This window comes from Lepidochelys olivacea (assembly GCF_965140295.1).
Source record: "Lepidochelys olivacea isolate rLepOli2 genome assembly, chromosome: 11".
Classification (NCBI taxonomy): domain Eukaryota; kingdom Metazoa; phylum Chordata; order Testudines; family Cheloniidae; genus Lepidochelys; species Lepidochelys olivacea.
In genome coordinates, this window is record NC_140421.1 from 6,590,342 (window position 1) to 6,609,815 (window position 19,474).

The 19,474-nt window shown below is 42.7% G+C and overlaps 1 protein-coding gene across 1 annotated transcript in view; it reads right to left on the reverse strand.

Moving 5' to 3' along the window:
• CNTNAP5 (contactin associated protein family member 5) overlaps positions 1-19,474 on the reverse strand; it is a 414,335-nt gene that overhangs the window by 159,333 nt on the left and 235,528 nt on the right. The window contains exon 10 of the mRNA XM_084643956.1: positions 19,267-19,438. Coding sequence (XP_084500082.1) covers positions 19,267-19,438 — 172 coding nt within the window. The remainder of the gene's footprint in view (positions 1-19,266; positions 19,439-19,474) is intronic.

The following is a 19,474-nucleotide window of genomic DNA, read 5'->3' on the forward strand; positions in this document are numbered from 1 at the left end:
CCCCCCCCCCCCGCAGCACCCATGTGAAGCAGGTATTCCTATCCTTATTTACAGACAGACAAGCTTAGGCATGGAGAGATGCAGTGACTTTCTCAAGGTCACCTGCATCTCCAGAAATGGAACACATGACTCTCGAATGTCTATTCCCCTTCTTTAATGTCTTTTCTGCAAATTCCTTAACTCAACCACAGTTCAACTGAAAAATATATCTGCACCCTCGCCACTTCGCCCTAGAAAAGCAGGGTGGTCTAATGGATAAGACATTTCAAACCTCTGGCCAGCTTCATGGGGCAGAATTTGTCTTGGCTCTTATGTCCTCTGGGGCCATGGGACAACCCCTAGTACAAGCTAGAGCAGCCATTAGGCTACCTTAAAGTTTCACTCCCACTTCAGTGGATCACATTGGACTTGTAAGGGTGCAGATCTGTCCACCTTAGCCATGCTTCCTCCCTCTGGCGACACACCTTTCCTGCCTTAGCCACTGCACCAAAATCCTACTTGTATTCCCTGCTTCCGTGGAGGCTTGTACATCTCAATTCTGCCATCTGTAAGATGGGGAGAGTAACACCCACCTCAAAGGGGTTTGGAAAGAATAAATACTTACTTATTAAAAGATGTGAAGTGCTAAGCACAATACTGTGTTATCATCATCATCACTTACAGAATTGTATCATGAACTGATGAACACATTTTCTGCCCATTTAAGTTACCTCTTATTAATTAACCCCATGCAATAAAGTTAATTACTAGTAATTTGAGGTTTCCCAAAGGTCCATGTCTGATGCTTAGCCACATATATTCTAACAGAACAGCTTTCCTTTAAAATGCTTTAGAAGACAAATGGAAATGAAAACTGACCTTCAACTTTCTAAAGACACATTTTTCTTCCCCCAATAATGCTCAAAATGCAAGCTGCATTGTCTGTATAGGCTTTAATGCTGTTAATAAATTCAAAATTAGACTGTTTGCATTCTTTAGTCGATTTGCTTTAATTGGCACCAGCTGCATTGATCTCGTTTTTGGTCAGATAACTAACTCTTCTAAAAGCTTCTGAAACCAATTTCTGTACATCTCCACACTAACAATTACCATAATCCCATTCTAGTCCAGCAATTGTGTGTTCATTAGAAGCTTAATTTATCCTAATTGCCATCGAAGTCAACATTAGGAAATAGCCATGATGAAAATTAATCAAGGGACGGATAAATTATTGGATGTCTAATTCCACAATTGTCCCAGATTCCTGGGTCCAATTACATTATCTTTTTGTATTACAAGAGTGCCTACTTATCATTATTTGTGTTACGGTAGTGTGTAGGAGGTTTCAACTGAGATCACAGCCCCATTATGCTAGGCTCTGTACATAAGCATAGTAACAGACAGTCCCTGCCCCAAAGAGTTTGCAATCCAAATAGACAAAGGAAAGGTTATCCCCATTTTACAGATGATGAGAAACTAAGAAACTTGCCCATGATTTCCGAGGAGTCTGTGGCATAGACAGGACTCTGGTTCCCTGAGTCCCAGACCTGCACCATAACCACAGGACCATGGTATCACATGGCAATTGATTTTGACAATGTTGTGCCAATCGGGTGTAATTTCCTTCTTTGGAAGAAGCCTCCAAATTTAAAGGAAAATCAAGCTGGAATATACCGTCATTGGAGGCATAGCCTGAACAAGAGCACTGGCAATCTATGGGTAAGACACCCTGCTCTAAAATGCACGTGTGGGGTTCCCTCTGACTTCAACGGGAGACCTGCACACACATGGGAAGGCAGAATTTGGCCCCTTTGATAGGAATGATCATGATGATAGGAAAGACGGAAGAAGATCCATGCGTTTGATGTTGCATTTGGCATGAAATGAATCTGGTGCTTTCATTGAGCTCCTCATGAACTCTGGGTGATATCCCACAGTCAGCACAAGACATCACACATGCACCAGTCACTGTTTTTCCTCCCAGTTGTAGGGGGAAATAGCAAAAAGGAGCAGTCCGGTACTAAAGTTCCACAGATGTAGTTCTGTTGAAGTGAATGGAACTGGGCCAACAGACACGCGCTGAGAATTGTGCCAACAGTACTTCCCATCTAATGATCTTAGACTGCTTTCTAAACATTAATGACTCAAAAACTCAGCACACCCCTGTGAGGTAAGGGAGTAATACTACTCAACTGAAGGGAAGAAAGTGACTGGCCCAAAGCCCAAGAAAGTCTGTGGCTGAACCAGGAACAGAACATAGAATCAGAGAATATCAGGGTTGGAAGGGACCTCAGGAGGTCATCTAGTCCAACCCTCTGATCAAAGCAGGACCAATCCCCAATTTTTGCCGCAGATCCCTGAATGGTCCCCTGGCTCCCATTCCTGAGCTTTTAACTGACTAAACGGCTTCATTGTGTGTATAGTATCATACACCTTCCGGTTCTAAAATGGAGGGAGGGAGCCTACTGGCTACTGAGCTCAACAGTCCAGAGATGGGGAACTTTCAGGCAAAGATTCTGGGGATAAGCCCAACCCCTAAAAAAGCAACAAGAGAGTTTTACTGTCCATGAAGTACAGAAGATCTCCCTTTTTTAGAGGTCTCATTGGACAGAGCAAGTTGCAGATTACACAAGTTAATCACTTCAGAACAATCAAGGACTTGGAAAGTACAGTGTCAGGTGATTTGAAAATTTCAAAATGAGCGCTTAATTGGCAAAAGTGGTCCTTAACACTGGAACTTTCTATTACAGCTGGTCATAACTTCCCCCCTCCCCATGAAATATGGACTTTTTTTTTCTCAACTTAGAACTTTGAGAAAAGACTTTTGTGTGTTTGAATTTTTTCTGTTTTTTTCCTTGACATTTAATTTTTTTTCAAACATTGAAATGTTGAATGTTCATGTTTGTTCTTTCTCTTTTTTTCTCCTCTTCCTTCATTCTCCCCCTTCCCCACCCCTCAATGAATGACATCTTAGCTTGGGTTTGTTTTTTTCTCCTCTTACCCCCCTGCTTTCTCCCCCCTCCACACACACTTTTTCATTTCTTTTTCCAGTTTTATTTTTGCTACTTTAACTTTTCAGAATGTGCTCAACTTTGGAAGAACTGGAGTGTCAGAGATTATTTCCTTTTTCCCAATACTTTCTTTTCCCAAAATGGAGGACGTTTTGAAAAGATACAGAGTACCAAAATGAAAAATGAAAACAGAATATCTTGGCCTTCATTCATTCTATTACAGTCAGTGGACAAAAAAAAAAAAAAGGAAAAGGAAAACCAACAATATGAATTTTTTTCCAAAAATATTCCATGAAAATCATAGAAAAAAATGGTTCCGTTTTGATTCCTGTGAAATTTTAACAGCTTTGAAATGCCAAATTTTCTCATGATATTACTATGTCCATATTTCAAACAGCTCTAATCTCTATCTTCATCGGTCCAAGCTCAGATACCTTGGTGATATTGCATACCTACATAGAGAGAGCCTAGATTTGGTGACCTGTGGGACATACTGTAAGATTCATATGGTTTCATGGTGGCTGGGGAAGGATGGTGGAATGAAGCTGTTCTGTGGGGGAAGGAACAGAGCCCATTATCTTGCACGCATATTTTTAAGGTTTGATTTTTGTTATTATTAAAATTTGTGTTCTTAATAATGCTAAACACTAAATGCACCCAGAGCTTAGGAATGAAATGTATATAAATAAATAAAATAAAGGAGATACATGAACCGTTCTCTGGTTAGAATTCATCATTTTGCAAGGCAAACTCAGGGACTCCATCTGCAAAGACTTAGTAAATAAATAGAAATAATAGGGCATTACAGTGACATGCAACTGTATACAGCTGACCAATGTACCAAGAGAGTGCTTGTTATGTGAATGGTGGATATCCAAGCAATTCCAGTAAAGGGAACACCACTCTGCACCCTCTTATATTCCCTTAGGAGCTCAGAGCTGAAGAGTCAGACCCCAGGAGGTGGTCAAGTCACCCCATCACTACATTAGGAAAACAGCTGGTTGAAAAGTCTTGCAGACTTAGGCTACAAGTGTTCAAATTAAGCAGTGGTAGCAGAAGCAGAAACACTGCCAGCTATCAGGAGACCCACGCTCCACACTGAAGCCAATGGGTGAACAGCACTGACTTCACAAGTTTTATGGAAAGAGCCAAACAGAGCAGTGGTATCAGAATCACAAATGTTGTTGAAGAGATCACTCTGCTCGCACTACCCCTAAAATTACTTGTAGTCACAATTGTTAAGCATATTTCATGCGTGTGTTTGCTTGATCTCACTTACTCTGGAATTATATTGGGGTAATGAGAATGGAATTTGGCACAATCTTGAATAGTGCATGGAGTTCTGGTTGACCCATATCAAAAAGAATTGGAAAAGGTACAGAGAAGAGCAACAAGAAACAACTGGGGGGTGGGAGGGTGGAACAGCTTCCATACCAGGTGAGATTTAAAACCCTGGGGCTGTTCATCTTAGAAAAGAGAAGACTGAGGGAGGATATAACAGAGGTCTATAAAATCATGACTGGTGTCGAGAGAGTGAATAAGGAAGTGTTATTGACTCCTTCACATAATACAAGAACTAGGGGTCACCTGATGAAATTAAGAAGCAACAGGTTTAAAACAAACAAAAGGAAGTACTTCTTCACACAAGGCACAGCCAGCCTGTCGAATTTGTTGCTGGGGGATGTTATGAAGGCCAAAAGTGTAACTGAATGAATGAATGAAATGAATTAGAAAATGAATTAGATACATTCATGGAGAATAGGACCATCAATGGCTATTAGACAAGATGATCAGGGATGCTACCCCATACTGTGGGTGTCTCCACACCTCCAACTGCCAGAAGCTGGGACTGGCCAAGAAGGGATAGATCACTCAGTAACTGTCCTGTTCTGTTCATTCCCTCTGAAGCACCTGGCATTGGCCTTTGTCAGAAGACAGGATACTGGGCTAGATGGAAAATTGGTCTGACCCACTATGGCTGTTTTTATGTTCTTAAAACATTCTTTCTTTAGACCAGGGTTTCCCAAATTTGGTTCACATCTTGTTCAGGGTAAGCCACTGGTGCTCTGCGAGACATTTTGTTTACTTGAGCGTCCACAGGTATGGCCGCTCGCAGCTCCCAGTGGCTGCAGTTCGCCTTTCCCGGCCAATGGGAAGTGCAGGAAGCCGCGCGGGCCGGGCCACAGCTTCCCACAGCTCCCATTGGCCGGGAATGGGGAACCACAGCCACTGGGAGCTGCGAGCATCTGTACCTGTGGATGCTCAGGTAAATAAAGCATCTTGCAGCCTGCAGGGGCTTACCCTGAACAAGCCGCGAACCAAGTTTGGGAACCCCTGCTTTAGACTAAAAAAACCCTCAAAGCCAGTTTTTCTGGTAAAGAAAAAGGCTACTTCAGAACACCAGAATGGAGTTCAGATGCCACTGTGCTGAGTGTGCATAAGAGCCTGAACAGAATAGGATGAGGCTGTCCTGATACCTGATTTTATTCTGCTCTGAACTAGGCTATTTCTCTTGGGCATTGCAATATACATTGTCCTTATTCATTGTTCTTAGAGTCTGTGATGTCTGCATAAAGCAAAGACAGGCAAAATATTTAGCAAGTGTTCCTTCAAGTTCCAGATATCAGCATGAGACAGCAGGGCAAATTATTTAAATCAAGATTTCCTGCTTGCTGATTAAAATCTTTTTGATTAAAATCAATTGATTTTAATCTTGTTTTTCACTTGTACTTTTTTAGTTATTTTCCCATAGAAAGATTGATTCTCATTGATTGGTATAATTTGGTACTTCTTTTTGCTAATCAGGGGGATACACTATATTTATAGACCTTTATTTACGCAATTATACAGTTTAACAAATGTATTCAGATTCTTTATACTTTTTTATGTTAGAAAATGATGACTGATGCATTTCTAATTTAGTAGGTGATTTACTTTTTACTTGAGTTTTGCATTATGCTGCATTTGGATGGAAATTGGAGTTCAATTAAAAATGCACAAAATCAGCATTTTAATTTTTTTTCTATTAGTTAAATAAAACTACCTAAAATGTACTGGAAACAAAAAGAGTAAGTCTATCAAAACATGTTTTGCATTGAAAGCTAACTGATTAATTGAACAAATGAAGTATTATATGTTGTCATAAATATAAAGGGAAGGGGTTAAGAAGCTCTGATACAGTACTATAAAATCCTCTTACCTGTAAGGGGTTAAGAGACTACAGTAACCTGGCTGGCACCTGACCAAAAGAACCAATAAGGGGGACAAGATACTTTCAAATCTGAGGGGAGGGGGACGCTGTGTCTGTCTGTCTGTGTGATGCCTCTGCTGTGGACAGATCAAGAAAGCAAGCAATCCAACTCCTATAGAGTTAATAAATAATCTAGCTAGAAAATGCATTAAATTTCCTTTTGTTTTTGGCTTGTGAAATTCGCTGTGCTGGAGGGAATGTGTATCCCTATTTTTGTGTCTTTTTGTAACTTAAGGTTTTGCCTAGAGGGATCTCTATGTTTTGAATCTGTCTGCCTGTGAGATTATCTTCCATTCTAATCTTGCAGAGTTGTTCTTTTACCTTTGTTTTGTTCTTCTAATAAAGTTTTGTTTTTTAAGAATCTGATTGGGTGTTTAGGGTCCTAAACACCCACGGCTGGTCTGTGCTCATCTTGTTTATTCTCAAGCCTCCCCAGGAAAGGAGGTGTAAGACGGGGGGGAGGGTATTTTGGGGGAATAGGAACTGCAAGTGGTCCTTTCCCTAATTCTTTGTTAAATCACTTGGTGGTGGCAACGTACCCTCCAAGGGCAAAAAGTTTGTGCCTTGGGGAAGTTTTACCCTAAGTTGGTAGAAATAAGCTTAGGGCGTCTTTCATGCGGGTCCCGACATCTGTACCCTAGAGTTCAGAGTGGGGAGGGAACCCTGACATATGTAGTTAGTGAATTGAACTGATTGTTTCTGTTCACCATGTCCTTCAGGATTCTAAACCTAGTAGATTTCATCCTGCCACACCCTGTTTTTAGTCATTGCTTGGAATGAGGAAAAATAAGCTTTCCTGCTTTTTCAACTCCCAAATGATCTCTCAACTTTGAATGGCCCAGTCATTGAACCGAACTGGCCAAATGAACCAAAGTGAAGCAAATATTCTCGCCGTACCTGCAGAAGAGGCTACTACGGTCAAAAGTTAGTTTAGAACCTGACTCCAGGTGGTCAGCCAGTGACTTCCACTGGTTCAGTGGCTTGACTTTCTTTAAAACTTTGGCAGCAAACCTGTACTGTTTGAATATATTTTTAATCCATTTCAATTATTTGAATGGATGATAGTAAGTTTAGGACTGAACCTAGGTTGGCATAATTTTAAATCAAACTTTAAAAATATATTTTTATTTTTATCTCCCCTCCTAGACAGTGTCCAAGAGGTAGGGGCAGGACCCTGGCAAAAGCCATAAGATATCAAAACATTGCCATTTGTCCATTGATACTCTAGGCAACTTCTCCCCTAGTCCATTCACAGAATCGGCCCATTGTGTGCTTGTTCCCCCGGGATAGCCTAATTTCACAATGGCCCTGCTCTTCACAAATAAACATATTCTTGCCGGATAATTATCACAGAAGGAACATTTAACAGTGAAACAGCTAGCAGTGCCACTACGGGGGTTTGCTATGCTTGTCAGTCAGCCTGTGAGTTATCAGACAGACAAGCCCTGTCACTAACTGCATTAAGCAAGCGGGTTTTCAATATTATAGTAGATAGGGAGCAGACTTAGGGCTGTCCTTCTGAATGGCACGGTCCCAAACAAAAGCTGGGCTCTAATTTCCAGGCTCAGGGAGAGTAAATGAGTTGCTGATTTTCTTCTCCTCCAGTCCTGCTGCCATATAAGGGCAATCAGGCTTGTCTAGGAGAGCTACACCCAAAAGTGAAGTGTCTCAAATAGTTCTCATTCATGTCAAGTCTAAATTGTTCTTATTTATTAGAAGAGGGTTCGTTTTTTTCTTTTATTGAATACTGGCTTTAAAAGAAAAGAAGGAAGTTTAATGGGAAAACAATCTCCCTTTCAAAATTTTTGCACATTTCCCCTGGATCCTTCCACCTTGCCAAACTCCCCAACACTGAAAACACTGCAAGTTGGGGATTTTTTCTCACCCTCTCTCACCATTCCCGCCGACTCTCCTTTTCAGCAGAAAAACAGAAATATGGAGAAAGGGAAGGAATGTAACCAAAAAAAGGTAGGTTTAAAAAATATCCAAACACCCAAAAATATTTAGTAAAGTATTTCTTACACACAAAAAAATCAGAATCAAATGTGTGCTAGGTGCTGTACAAACAGAGGGCCCCAGCCCTGAGGCGCTTACAGTCTAAACAGGCAACAAAGAAAGGGTGGGAGAGGAACTCACAGGTCACCCAACAGAGGGGGGGAATAGCACCCTGATTTCCTGATTCTGAATCCAGTACCCTCGCTACTAGACTGTACTGCCTCAAAGAATGGGGCAGATTCTAGGGGCAGATCCTAGAGGGTGTTCAATTCTATGGTTCTGGCTGAATTCATAACAGAGATAAGAGTACAATGGTCACATGCAGATTCTGCATTGATCAGGAGTGTGTGGAAGCGGGATAAACATTTCTGGCTACACCTCCTTGCAATTATGGCTGGCCCGGAGTGCACCCAATTATAGGAGTGTATTTCTAATGAGAGCCCAATTAATTGCCAAACAAGCAATGAAAAATAAGAAACATATAAAAGGGATTTTTTTTTTCAGAAAGAAAATAATCCAGTGCATGAAATGGAAGTGAGCAACTGAGGCCTCAGGGGAAAAGTTATTAAACACTGAAAATAGGAACACTACCTCAAATTAGAATGGATATGAGAAAGGATTCCTTCGCAGATTCCATCCACAACATACTGCAGGTTATTTATTTGGGGCAAATGCAATATCAAATATTTGCTTTTTCAGTCCCAGCCAGGAATTTTAATTCACTATAAAGCAAATAAAGCTGAAACATATTGGGCATAATTAGCTACAATATTCTCTTGTTTTTGTGGCCAGCTTAAAAAAAATAAATCATATGAAGTTTGGAATCTGCTGTAGGCCATAAACTAAATCTTCAAGAGAAAACCTGGCAAGTGTATACAGAGGGTTGTGCTTTCAGTGGATTTATCCCAACCCCTTTTACCTGCAATAGCATCTAATTTCCCCAAGGTCCTTTTTCTGCTGTTCAATACCATAAGGTGGGGGGAGAAAGGGAGAAGAAGAGTCAGGAACTAATTTTTTTTTTTTTTTAAAAAGAGCAAACCGTGTTTAGCAGATCTAGGACGATGATGAGGAAAAAAAGCTGAATTTGAAAGGTCAACTCCATTCAACAAGAAAAATATCACATTAAGCTGACTTCTTTAGAAGATGCTTTGGAGGCTTTTCATATAGCGAGAGAATAAACAGCATGTGAAAGGGGTAGGGAAAATAAGTACACAATTGACTTGCACTTATTAATACTGCATAACTTCTGAGTTGCAGAGGGAAGCAGGCCCATGAATCAGCTCTATACGGTCATCTCAAATGAGTTAAGATGTTAACTTCAATCCCTTCATGCTGAGTGCTATTTACACCACACACCATTTGTATTTATTAGGAGACTCGGAATATGCAGCTGAATCTTGATTTAATAAGAATGACTATGTGTGAGTTTCCATCTGACTGCCAGGCAGGATGGGATACTGAAGCACTGATACCACGGCGATGGGCTTGTTAGAAATGTCAGGATCAATAGAGCGGATAGCGAGGCATGCAGAGCCGAGTTTGCATTCCTGGTCACAAGGCTCAGGGACCTGGAACTCCTGGGATGTCCTGCAAGAAGCTCCACCTTCTGCCAAGGTGGCTTTGATCTACATCCATTTTTTATGGTTGTTGTTTTAAAGAACTGGAGATCACTGTGGGGCCTTGACAGGCACTATCAACGCTTGACTTAGCAAGGGGAAGTGCCAATCGTATTTAAACATGCAGAGGACAGTTCATGTCAAAGCAGCATCATGAAGGACACAACATTAGGAAGAGAAGTAATCCAATTAAAATGGTCTATCCATTCATTCATTTCAGTCTTGATCTTTACAGAACTCCACCCCAGTGAGCCCTTAATCTACATTTAGAAACCCAAGAACGTAAGTGTTACAAAACATAAATGATCAAAAGCAGCAGCATTTCTCCCCCTTCCCCAACCCTGCCATGTCTCACCTACTCGCCGAACAGAAGGGGTTCAAAATCCCCACCCACTGCACTTGCCTACCCCCCTCACCAGCCCTAGTCCTCTGCCAATGCCTGCTCACACAGACAGGCTCTGGAAGGTCCTCTGGTGCGAGCTACTTCCCACCAGGGCCATGGCAGGGAGGGGACAATTCCAAAGGAGGGGCCCTGATGGAGAACACTCCGCCAGCAGCCAACTCAAGCATCCCCTCGGATCTCAAACGAGGCAGAATGGTGCGGTAGGAGAAAGTGTTTGCAGAGGCCTCAGGCTGATTGATAAATGTATGATCATTGTATCATGACTGGTTATGGGGCACAAACTCTGCCCAGAGCCTGTCTGGAGCAGCCAGTCTTCTGGGCACCTATGAGAGGCGACAAGGCAAAGGAATCAAAGCCCCACTACCACCCTCCTCATGTATGGCCACAGAACTGTTCACCACAGGCTACTCCAATAGATGGCATCTCCAGGCCGCTTGTGCAGCCTTTCTGATGGAGTGGGAAAACAGGAAAAGAGGAGCCATGCAGCAATCCCCAGATCTTACCTCCCTCCGTGCCCTCCTTTGCACACCCAGGGAGGCAGGGGTTTGCCCCCCTGAATATATTCCGCAAATAAGCGTTAGCTGTCTGGGTCCCAGTCCATCAAATGGGAGACACAGAAAGTGCCTGAGATGAGTCTGAGCTGCAGGCAGCCCTGCAGTGCTCATTTCTCTATTCTGAGCATCCCACCTGCTGTACGAGCCGACAAGAGCTTCCTAAGACCAAACAGAGCATCTGGGCCATATGGTGAAAGGCTGGAATTCTGCAGCCTTTCCAGACCAGATTCAACCAGCCAAGGTTTGTGGATTTTAATTGTCCATTTTTCTAGCATCCATGGCAGCACTTCAGCAGCAACATCTTGTATGTGTCCATGATCCAGCACCTATTCTCTGCACCTGGTGCCAGCCACGGCAGACAACCAGTTCTGCCTTAGGCTTACAACTAGCGTTTCTAGTCCCATTCACTGACACTGTCAGCCAATCGCCAAGTTGGAAATCCCAAAGCTAATCAACGACATGGCCAAGTTCTCAGTCTCTGCATATTTATTTTTCTAGCCATTTTAAAAAGTTTAATAAGCAGTTGCTGGAATTTGCCTCAGCCTTCATTTCCCACTAGAGAGAAAGAGGACAGTATTTGAATCTATGCACACCTGTACGCCTTCTCTCCACAACCCTGTGTGGAGGAAAGTAGACCGTACATAAACAATAATTAGCACTTACATCATGCCTTTCCTACAATGATCATCACAACGCATTTTATGGTATGCAGAAATATTACAGTCCTCATTGTGCAAATGGTGAAATGAAGGCACAGAGCATTATCTAAGGTTACAAAACAAATTACACCACTCTTGGAAAATAAATGGTGTTATTACTCATTTACACTGATATGAGTGAGAGGAGAATCTGGATCAATGTTGTGCACTTTAATCCTATAAATGTAGGGCTGATAGGGACCTTCAGAGGTCATCCAGTCCAGCCCCCTGTACTTTAGAATCATAGAATATCAGGGTTGGAAGGGACCTCAGGAGGTCATCTAGTCCAACCCCCCGCTCAAAGCAGGACCAATCCCCAATTTTTGCCCCAGATCCCTAAATGGCCCCCTCAAGGATTGAACTCACAACCCTCGGTTTAGCAGGCCAATGCTCAAACCACTGAGTTAGATACCTACTATAGCACTTTCTCATTGTGGGCCTCAAGGCTCTTTACAAACATCAATGAATGAAGTCTCCCAATACTCCTGTCAGGGAGGTGTCACATGCATTTTGCAGACCAGACTTGTAATGTGCCCAAGATGACAGCGCCTCAGTGACCAGAATAGAGCCCAGGGGGCTTGCTGGCTATGATCATTCCACACAGCCTCTAAATGACCAACCAAGGAGATACCCAGGCCACAGCAGGACCCGATGACCACATCTGACTGGATTTGCACTTCATCCTTTAGCATTTTAAATTGAGGACGCTGCGGGATGAGCACAGATTTATTGCATTTGTAGAAATGGGGAATTCATGGTTCAGAGTCAAGTTAGGAAAGTGGCAAATTGGTTGAAGAATAATTGGAAAAAAAAGTGCAGTTCTGACTTTTACCCAGTTGCCCACCAAGACAGAGCCATTGGCGAGGACTCAAGGTAACAAGCATGAAATCATGAGCAGCAGTTTGGGCTGGCTGGCTGGCCCATGCCTGGTGGCCATGACATCTCCCAGCAGTGTCTGAGAGCTGCACTTTTCAAATGAGCGTTCCCGTAGGGGTCAGATACAGCACAATTCTCAGTGGCTTTCTGAAAATTTTTAACACACACTTGGCCCCTTCTCCTTCCTCTCCTGCAGGGTAACATTACTCGCACTGATACTTCAGATTGCATAGCCATAATAACAAGCCACAGATCCTCCTGGAGGGGAAGCCTAAAACATAGCCATCTATTTCCCCTATGCACTTTTGTACATACAGGCAACTAAGAACTCAACAGAACCTCTTCTTTGTCCTTCATGGTGTGTAGCGATAACATCCTGGGGCTTCAGAGACTTAGGGACAGGCATAAAATTTAGTCACCATTTCTCCCTTATGTTGCTTTTATGTTCCCTCCACACCTTCTCACCCTGCCTCCCACACTGTACAGAAGAGAGGGGAAGCTGGCCATAAATGCATGTTCCGAGAAAATCTGTTTTCTCACTCATTTAATCTCTGTAAAAGGAGACAACCATCCCCTGCTGGGCACACATTTTCCTAACCAAGCAGAAATTTCAAAGGGGACATAACAAAGAAGCCTATACTTGTACAAACCTACACAAACCTTGAAAACGTATCACAGCATCCAAGCAGGATACGGTCCTACTATTTGTCTTCAAGGGAGTTGCAAGAACAATTACATTAAAGGTTGTAAAATGCTAGATACTATGGTAACAGAGGCCAGATGGATACCATAGATACCTATATGCTAAAACGAACTCATTGAAGCTCGACAGTTGTAACAGATCCATGTGCTAAAGAAACAGCTAAATAGTTCAAATGCAGTGTTGGGGCTAGAACCCAGAACCTTGCCTCCAAAAACACAGGCCTCTACCAGTTGAGCTAAGGGAGATTCTGCTTCTCTTCCCCAAGACAGCACTTTAGAATACACCCAGAGCAAAGAGTGAGTGAGTTGAATTAGTGTTTTCTGCTCCTCCATTGTCCTCCTCACCTCCTCCCTGCACACTTTGGGATTGTGTGCACCTCTGGGGGAACATGGAGGAAGCCACCTCTGTGCTGTCATGAGGATTAGGACTGTGATTATGACAGGAGCTTATGGTGCTGGAGCAAAGCCCTTTGCTTCTCTCCACCACCCAAGGCACCAGCATAAGGGACATTCACAGTATATCCCTAATATTATATGCCCCTAGTCACATGTAGCTTCTGCACAAGAGGCAGCAGTAAACCTATGCAAGAAGACAGAGGGCACACCTGAGAGTTTTCTTGAGCCTGCATGTAGCAAAAACACTCTGCACATGTGATCCCCCTCATCTATGCGGTAATAAGGTAGAATAGACTAGATGCTGAGATAGTATAAATCAGCATAACTCCACTGAAATAAATGGACCCATGTCAATTTACACTAGGTGAGGATGTGGTCCAATGAATTCAGAAAGCACTAAAAAAAGCCAGAGCTAGCGTAATCTAATGCTCTTCAGAAAACAGAACCAGAAATGCTGATTATGAGGTATTATTCCTTGCTAGCCAGCTCCTACAGTTTTCCCAGTAAACTCCTTCTAGGAGCCTTTACTGTGCTGCAGGATTCCTATTTTCAGAATCTGGGAATGAACGACGCCAGTCTACAAGTTTGTAAGAAATAAATTGCTTTCCAGAAGAGGTTGTTGCCTAGATAACGAAGACAAATGACCCATTTACATGTTAATTAAGTTACATAATTCCCACGTTACAATTACACAAATACGTGCATTGCAGTGTGTGCTGCAATAAATCTTGTAATTAAGAACAGGGAGATCCCATTTTGGAGGGAAAATGCTATTACAGAATTTTAATGCACACCTTATTCCCTGATTCTAGATGGGAGGATTTACGATTCAGATCTGGTTCCAGATACAATCTTCCCTGAAGTTTAGGGTTGTTGAGGCTCAGGTTTTTGGCTTAGTTCATTAGAGAGATGGGACTGATAAGAAATTTGGATACAGACACAACTGTGATTTTCTCCTGCCTTGAAAACATCCCCAACGCCCCTCCACCACCATCCCCTAAAATCACCATAAAGATTTAAAAAGGAAACACAAAATACAAGTCACTAAAACTTGAATTTTTTTTAAAGGAAAACATAAGAGCACAGTAATCAAGTCACCAGACTAACAACTAGTTGGGCCTAAAACTCTTGTATCTGCCCTTATATATCAATACTCTTTTACCAGCTTAATTTGGAATTTGCTGAAGAAGCAAAGTTTCAGCCAAAACCAGCCTGAATGTGCTTAAAAAACACTCGGACGATGCTGTGCTGGTTGGACAGGAGTGTAGGTCTTTTCAAGATTCACAAAATTCTGAACTCAGTCCTACCACCTTCCATAGCTTTCCAGCCAAAATTCTGTACAGTGAACTGTGGCAGATTTTGGAGATCTGACTCTTCAATGCTAGAGGATATGCAAAGGATGCAGCATTGTGTTTCATTATCTGTATTTAAACTTCTTCTCCCTGCTCTGGGCTCAGTCTATGGCCTTTGGATTTGGGATCAATCATGCTGGCAAAGTAATAGCTTCTCTGAATCATTTTTCAGTTTTGTCCTAGTGTGTTTCCAATTCTCTGCTCTTAATTAGATCAACCCAAATTTCAAATGAGGCTGCAACAGCGCTGCCATTCTCCTGCAATCTGTCAAATCCTTTTATAACTTTCTGCCTGTTGCTTTTGTAAATGTAGCGTCTCTCTGGAGTGCCCCCGTTGTGTAAAGTGTGTGCTGTGTTCTGATCCAAATCCTCTCTAGGCTCAGCACAAATGTTAACACAATGATGGGAAAGTTTGATGCACCTGGAGAGAGAGAGACTTATCCTGGGAACTCCTCTGTACTGAGAAGCTGAATCATCCATGCTCTTATCAGTCAGACAGCCGGCCATGGGCTGATGGTGACTCCAGAAGAATTTCTGAACTTCCACAATGTACTTGAGGACTAATTTTTTTTGAAGATGGTCTTTATATTTCTCAATGAGGTTTAAATAGTGTGCTGAACACCCATGGATCAGAAGTGCAGAAAGGCTGTACCTGAGAATTTCTCACGCTTTTTACTTTACTGTTGCATGACCTCACAATCTTCCTCCTGGTGGGTTAGCACAAGCAAGCAGAGTCTCTGGAATGACGATGCAGGCACCAGCTCAGTAAACAACAGAACATGCATTTTATTACAAGAAGAGGGGACAGAGGCAGCTCACCTACTGCAGCTGGAACTACTGATTCCAAAAAACACTTTCACTGGGCAGAAAAGCACCCCCTACACACACCCTGAACTTCATCTCAGGGTTACTTCCTGAGTCAGGTGTCTTTCCTGTCTGGGAGGAGCAACGGCCTTTCCGGACTGTCTATGGAGGTGTCACAAATACAGGCTCAGCCAGCACACTAGCGGTTACATTATTTTTATTGTCTAAGCAAATGGCAAAGTACTCCTTCTCACCCTTTTCTTTCAGTGACTTGGAAACACTACTCCGCGGTTTTGCTTACTGATACCATCATTTGCCCTGTATTGATGCTGGTGGTTAGAAGTGGGCCATTTCTTGTGTTTGACCAACAAACACGAACTAACGTCAACTGTGATTCTTTTAGTTCTTCCTTTAATCGTTCCTCTGTTTCTTCATTTAGAGCAGTGGTTCCCAAACTGGGGTTTGTGAACCCCTGAGGTTTCGCAAAATGTTACAGGGGGTTCTCGGGGAAAAATTCCCTAATGGCAGACAGGCCAGCAGCCAGGAGCCCCTGGATTTCCAAGAGCTAAGCAGACCAAAGCAAGTATACCTATCACACTGAGGAAATTTAAACTTCAAGACTCCTTATAAGAAATGGAAAGGGAGGTGGATATTTTTTGCTGTTTTTAAAATTAAATAGGCAGCTAGTATTGCATTTTAAAATTATTATGAAGAACAAGTTTAAGCTTTGTTGTAACATGTGTTGTTTGCCTGGACTGCTCAAGACCTGAATGCTTGTGTAGAAGGAACTCTGAGTTAGCTTCTTAAATCCCTTCATACTGTTCCACATCTGATACTCCTTGATGAAACACAGGGGCCTTGTCTATGGATTTCATCACACAGGTTCCTTTATTTGGTAAGCAGCAAAGCTACGTTGAGTTGATCAGACTCAAGTGTAGGGGATGGGTATAAGGCGTTCCACATATCCAGAGTTACACAGACCACCTCTTCCTTTATAGACATTGACACAGTACATTAGCTATGCATTAAATCACACATTTTTTGATTGCCTTGGTTACTTTGCGGGAGCCAATCCCTGTACAGCATGTTTTGTCCATGTGCTGTTCATGTGGAACCTGATCTTTACATTCCACGTTTATCTTGTCCATGGTCCCCAACATCAAGCTGTTGCTGTTCATCTTAGCTAGCACTGTCATCCTGCCTCCAGCATACTGTTTGTCAAGCCCCTATTTACAACTTAACCTTCCATTGACTTTCTCAATTAGGCCCACTGAGAAATGAGTTACTAAGTTACTTATGTCAAGCCAGGCCTGCAGCCCAGAGTGGAGCCACAAGTTGAGAACCTGTCTGCACTTCATTTTTTTCTTTTGAGTTGCTGAGTGGGTGCTACATTGAAGGCAACACTAGCATCCAATAAGGTTGAAAACTTTATTATTAAGTTCATGGTTTTGCCTTTCCTTTATTATGGCGTGATCACAGATTGATCTTTGGCCTCTGAAGATGAGCAGAAACTGCTGGATTAGTAGAGGCGTATTGTGATTGTGTAACAATCACAACAATGGCATTGGAACAGCTGCACAGTAGGCCCATCAAATACATCGGTGTTCTCCTCTTCCACTTTAATAGACAAAAGTATTAAATGGTATATTTGGTCTTGAATCAGATGATTCTGATTTTCTAAGAAGGCCACAAATCATTTCTATCTTGCTATTTAACAACACTCAACAAAGCATTATCTCTTTTTATTATTTCATTTCATTTCAACTACTTATTTCGTACCAATCCAGTCAATCTTATCCAGTATATTGAGTCTGCTAAATTCATACATTGACATTTGGTAACCCTTAAACACGAGCAACATAGTAGCAGTTTTGATCAGCAGTTTTAATATTTATGACATTTCCAATAAGAAACTACCACTTAGGGAATTGAAGACAGAGGGTCTGGTCAGTTTTATAAGGAACCAGATTATGAGATGAACTGCCCACCTTCCAGAAGTTTCTAGATTCCAGAAAACCAATCCCCACATCTCCACCCAGTCCAATCTCTTCGAAATTCAATGGCAGTTGATGCCACTCACTAGCCCAGAGGTGGGCACACTACAGCCCGCAGGCCACATTCGGCCCGCAGGACTGTCCTACCCGGCCCTTGAGCTCCCGGCCGGGGAGGCTAGCCCCTGGCCCCTCCCCTGTGGTACCCGCGCCCCCACAGCCTCAGCTCACGGCACCACCAGCGCTCTGGCCCGCTGCTCCTACCGGGCAGCGTGGGCGGCATGGCTGTGAGCTTCTGCCGCTCTGAGTGGAACGGTAAGGGGGCGGGGAGCCGGGGCGGTGGGGGTTGGATAAGGGGCAGGAGGTTCTGGGGGGCAGTCAGGGGACAGGGAGCAAGGGGTGGTCAGGAGACAGGGAGCAGGGGGGGTTGGATGGGTTGGAGGTTCTGGGGAGGGGCGGTCAGGGGACAGGGAAACAGGGGGGTTGGATGGGTCGGGGGTTCTAGGGGGGTGTGGATAGGGGTCGGGGAAGTCAGGGAACAGGGGGGGTTGGATGGGGCAGGGGTCCCGGAAGGAGGCGGGAAGTGGGAGTGGGCAGATAGGGGTCGGGGCCAGGCTGTTTGGGGAGACACAGCCTTCCCTACCCAGCCCTCCATTCATTTTGCAACCCAGATGTGGCCCTCGGGCCAAAACATTTGCCCACCCCTGCACTAGCCCCACCTCAAACGATTGATGACACCATGAATCCTCTTTCACCTCAAGGCTTCAAGATAGTTCTAGAGCTATCTAGCTATCTACTGTTTCCTAATGTTCCCGAAGGACATAACAAGAACCTTGATGTTCAAATCTCTTCCAATTTAAGTTTCCAGAAGAACGTTTAGATTCACAAAATAAAATTAGAGACTATAGTATGAATAACTTTAATATATACTATGTTCATATAATTACTTCAGAGTGATGCACACATTCAAAACATTTACACGGAAAAGAAAAATTGTAAAACCCATGAAAAACTACTTTGTTGTATTTTTCCTTATATTAAAGCAGTGACTCCCCCTCACACACCTCCCTCAGCCTTGGATACAGATCCCGAGTTGAGCAGGATTTTGTCTCAGGTCTGTCCTTGGAAGATACAGACACTTGATCATTTTTAGTCCTATTGACTTTGTAATATGCCAGTGCGATGTGCCAGACTGCTGTTATAAATGTGGTATGTTGTACAGTCTAACAAGAAAATTGTAAATGATCTATTTAAACAAAACAGTGAGTACATTAAGGAGATGACATGTTTTGATGAATCAAATAAATTTCTCCTTCTCTCTCCCATTCCTTTTAAACTTCAAAGCAATCAAATGTTGTTTATGCATAAAATTTAATCCCTTCACAAATCTGTAGCTTGATTGAATTTGCATACTCTATTTCCTCTGAGCCAATGCTAAGAGAGCCTCCTGTAATTTAAGCTATTTCCCCTGCAGTCCCCTTATTTTTGCAGTTATATTTTCTATTAGCAGCTCTATTATGCCTAATATCTGTAATGTTGGAGGATTAGAATTTTCACTTAAAGCAACCTGCACTTATAAACTGCTTGGATGAAAAAAAAAAAAACCAAACAAATACAAGGAGAGAAGAGACAATAATTACCTGTCTTTGATGTCACACAGATCAATGTGTAAATCACTAAAATTCCCCAGGGAACCTTGCTGAACTAAAATGAGGTCCTTGGGCTGGTTATCAATAAAGATGAGCCTCATGCAGCCTTGAAAAGCAGTAATGGGATTTAAACATTGGGAATCGGTGAAATTGTCAGGGCATCCTGTGAGACAAAAGGGAAGGAAGGGAAAGAAAAAGA